Below are 4,316 nucleotides of genomic sequence, written 5' to 3'. Positions count from 1 at the left end.
TGAGCCCCATCTTATTGGCCATGCTCATGAACCACCGGCTGCCGAGTTTCTCAGGCTCGCGCAGCAACTTCAGCTGGAGGCCGCCAAATTCAGCCTAAGGCCACTATGTTAAAGGTGGCTGTTAGGAGAAATTAATTGTCCTTAGATATGACGTGCCGACGTGATGGGACCAACCCTGACGTCTGTTATGTCCTTACAGCGGGGAAGATAGCTGCTTCAGCCATAATGGTTGTTGTTCCCATTCTATGGGACCGGGCACCTAGCGTCACAGTATGGTTTATTGGGGTGCACTGGGACACTTCCTTCTTTGTGTTTTGTGGACTCCCAAGTGTGAAATCTTTTCGAGGCCATAGGTATCGGACGCACAGTGACTCAGTGTTCACCAACCTGTCTTAGGCTATCTTTCTCAAAAATTATTGTTGATTACTCTCTGTGAACCAGTTAAATGAGCTAAACGACCCGAGGAGAGGCGGCTCCAGAATTGACACGGTGGCAACTCGTACCGTGCAGTCAGACCGTGACTGGCTGGTTGACTTTTTGATGTCGAATCCATCCGGCGCTAACTCCTTAATAAACCATCAGTGTTTTTGACATCAAAGCTCCTGCTCTTTCCCGTGTCTCCTTCATGAATCGCGGTTGACTCCCACTGCCATTGGGACACACGAAGTTTCCCTTACAAGGCATCTTGTCAGAATCGTGGTTCATCTTCGGTTTTTCATCGGTGCCACGGGCATTCGCCTCACTCCTGATCGTGAGAGAATGCGCCCGATGGGCCCACCGATGATAACAAGGCACTGCCTCACGAGTGCCTTACGAAGGGCAAAATTGACACACAAATTCAACACAGAAAATGAACTTCGCAAGGTCCTTCGGCAACTTTTTTGGCATGCCAAAGATTTTGCCACCGCTCACAAAGTTGCAGCCGGAGCCTGAGAATCTTTAGTATGCCGAAGATGGCTTAAGATGCCCTCACGAATGTCCCGATGTTGCTACGATCAGAGCCGAATTTGAACATTTCCTTTATCGTGTGTCCATCTGGTTGTTTTATTGCACAACAAAATCATGTAAACATATGATGTAAATAACCCAATTTGTGTTCTGTGAAACTGAAAAGGATATAATATATTATTTTGAAGGCAAGTTGACAGGAAGTTGTTGTTGCTATGGAAACAACATTATGGAGAAAACTTAATATCTTCTACATATAAAGACGGATAAAGTAAAGAACAAAATATGAAAATATCAGTACAGTATCATAGTACGTTAACATAATTGTTTTTGTTACTTTCGTTGCAGTTGTATGTCTTAAATGTAATGTAAATGTTGCCTTCGTGTGTGGTTTGGGGCCATCTTCGTGCGAAATTCACAATTCCATATTCGTGTGTCCATCGGGTGTCAATTTCGGGACAGTGTGACGCGGGCTTTAACCCTTCACATTCAAACAGAAACTGAATAGGCAGATTCGAAGGATTTATTTATTTGGAAATGCTATTTTAAATACAATTAAATCAAGTTATTTTGGTAAAACTACTGCAAAATATAACTAAACAAATATTTAGAGGGCCCTGACGGCCCGCCACTGCTCAGCGCTAAAGGGGAGCTTAAGAACACTTCCAATGAAGACAATAAAGATGTCTTTGCAGTATAGAAGTAAAAGCAGGAATAACTAATTGCTATGAGGTGTCGTTTGATCTCCACATTATATCTAAGGTAAGATAAACTATATTCAAAACAGTCAGTTATCATTCAAGAAAACATAATTTCTCAGTGTGCTGCTGATGGAAACCATGCTCCCACAATTCATTGCACAAAGGAAATGAAGGAGATGCACACAGCTGGGACACATTTACTGTAACTACAGATGGCGGTGAACCTGATCCAGGAATAACTCAGAAAACAATACAAATACTGTCCGAAGTGCATGAATGCCCATTTCTTTCTTGTTAGTATTCAAGAAATCATTTTTAAAATAAGCAGCAAGTACGATAGGCAGACTGCTTTACCCACCATCAAAAGCACATTAACAACATAGGAGCAGAAAATGTTCCAACTGTTCATCATTTACATTTTACATTCACATCAGTACAAAATGTTTCACTATAACTTGCTTTTAAGATCTAATCAAACACATTTGAATTCAATAATTTAGTAATAGACAGCCAGAGTTGGTTGATAGTGAGAGCTTTCCAAAGCGAAAATCAGTTTAAAATAGTTAAGACTTTAATCACAATGAGGAGAGAATATACACACTCTCCATGAGTCTAAACCCTGCCTCAGGCTGTAGCTGCTTCAGTAAAGACGAGCAGAGCGTACTGCTTCTGCCCTGCTGACACCTTTCACTCTGAATCTTACAGATTATTGAGGAATGGTAATGGAAAGCACTTTCAAGTGGGTTGAACATAACTGTGTTTTGTTTAAAGCCATATTATGAGGATTTATCTGCTTTTATTTCAGTCTTTACTTGCTCAGTTGCCATTTCTGATCCCACCCACATACTCCACCCAGAATTCCAGCTCCTACCTTCTGGTAGAAGATTCAGGGTTCCCAAGAGCAGGCTGAACCGCTATAAGCACTCATTCCTACCTATGTCGATTAAGCTTCTTAACATTCACATGAAATGAAATGTAGTCAAATGTACTTTTTAAATGTTGGCCATGAGGGTTGTGCAATAGGTCGCCATTGTCAGTATGTGCGTCTGCCGTCTGTGTATTGTGTTTGTTCAAACGGTGTATGACTGATGATATGTGTATGTCTCTTAATGTCCACTATGTTTGTATATGTACATGTATGCGGAACTGCAGGACGGAGTCCAGAACAAATTTCCTTAAGGGGACAATAAAGTATATCGTATCGTATCTTACCACATGGTGACAGTTGAACTCCTTCATGACAGAGGCTTCGTTTAAAAACTCGATGCGCTCTCTCATGCTGGCTGTCTCGTTGACCGTTTTGATGGCGACTCGTGTCTCTGGATCGTCTTTGACCACTCCCTTGGCGAGGCCTTCGTACACCATGCCGAAGGAGCCCTGGCCCAGCTCTTTGTGCATTGTGATCTTCTCCCTGGCCACCTCCCACTCATCGGGGACGTACACTGGCACAACAAAGAGGACGGAACGTCAACAACCCATACACAAAGGGGAACTAAACAGTGAGAAAACTGACAAGATATTGCATATTCTTACTCTCAGCACTGAAGTACTCAGGGTTGACAGACGCATAAAGGACTCCATTTCCCAATCTGTCACTATTCCTGTTGACAAAAAGACAGCAAAGTTAGTAGGGATGTAACGATACCAAAAACTCACGGTACGATAATATCGCGATAACAAGTCCACGGTACGGTATTTATCGCGATATTGAATAATAAAGGGAAGAACATTTTTGTAGGATAGCAGTATTTTAAAGTGTCAAAAACAAAGTGACAGTAACAGACTGGAACAAGAAAACCAGTGTTTTTGTACCTACCAGTAGCTACTACCAAACAAAGTAAGCATTTTCTTTATGCCACTGCATCTCACAAATAAACAAGGACATTTAATAATCAGACCCTGCAATAAAATAAATCAAGTTTCACTTTAGTTTTTCAAGTAACTCAACTCAAACTCACTANCGATAAACGATAATATTGTCGGCACCATTGTAAGACCATTTTAGACCACTGACATAATGATAATATATCATAATAATTCTAGTAAACAGAACTTTTTATTGAACATTCAACATTGCAAATGAAATGTGAAATAATATTAAAATATATAAATGATATATAGTAGGGATGTAACGATACCAAAAACTCACGGTACGATAATATCGCGATAACAAGTCCACGGTACGGTATTTATCGCGATATTGAATAATAAAGGGGGGGAGGAAAAAATTCAATTTTTTTTTCTTCAATAAAATATAATTACTCGGAAAATGTTTCTTTATTACATAATACATCTGATTTGTACAGCATTTTAGTAGGATAGCAGTATTTTAAAGTGTCAAAAACCAAGTGACAGTAACAGACTGGAACAAGAAAACCAGTGTTTTTGTACCTACTAGTACTACCAAGCAAAGTAGGCATTTTCTTTGTGCCACTGCATCTCACAAATAAACAAGCTAATAATCAGACCCTGCAATAAAATAAAAAAAGTTTCACTGTAGTTTTTCAAGCAACTCAATTCAAACTCACTAGTCACTCACTCAGCATCATCAGACAGGTTTTTAGGAATATGAGAATGTCCACATTTCCAGGTATTTATAAGCTGGGATGTTTGGGCATTTACAATATCCCCTGCTCTGGAAAAAACTCTCTCGCTTGGTACTGATGT

At 40.2% G+C, this 4,316-nt stretch overlaps 1 protein-coding gene across 1 annotated transcript in view; it reads right to left on the bottom strand.

Moving 5' to 3' along the window:
* igf1ra (insulin-like growth factor 1a receptor) overlaps positions 1 to 4,316 on the bottom strand; it is an 88,759-nt gene that overhangs the window by 3,355 nt on the left and 81,088 nt on the right. The window contains exons 5-6 of the mRNA XM_010784875.1: positions 3,183 to 3,263; positions 2,862 to 3,091 (exon numbers count right to left, since the gene is read on the bottom strand). Coding sequence (XP_010783177.1) covers positions 2,862 to 3,091; positions 3,183 to 3,263 — 311 coding nt within the window. The remainder of the gene's footprint in view (positions 1 to 2,861; positions 3,092 to 3,182; positions 3,264 to 4,316) is intronic.

The sequence above is a fragment of the Notothenia coriiceps genome, unplaced genomic scaffold, assembly GCF_000735185.1.
Source record: "Notothenia coriiceps isolate Sejong01 unplaced genomic scaffold, NC01 NC01_scaffold00026612, whole genome shotgun sequence".
In the NCBI taxonomy this organism is placed as follows: domain Eukaryota; kingdom Metazoa; phylum Chordata; class Actinopteri; order Perciformes; family Nototheniidae; genus Notothenia; species Notothenia coriiceps.
This window is presented reverse-complemented; position numbering and strand designations above follow the sequence as displayed.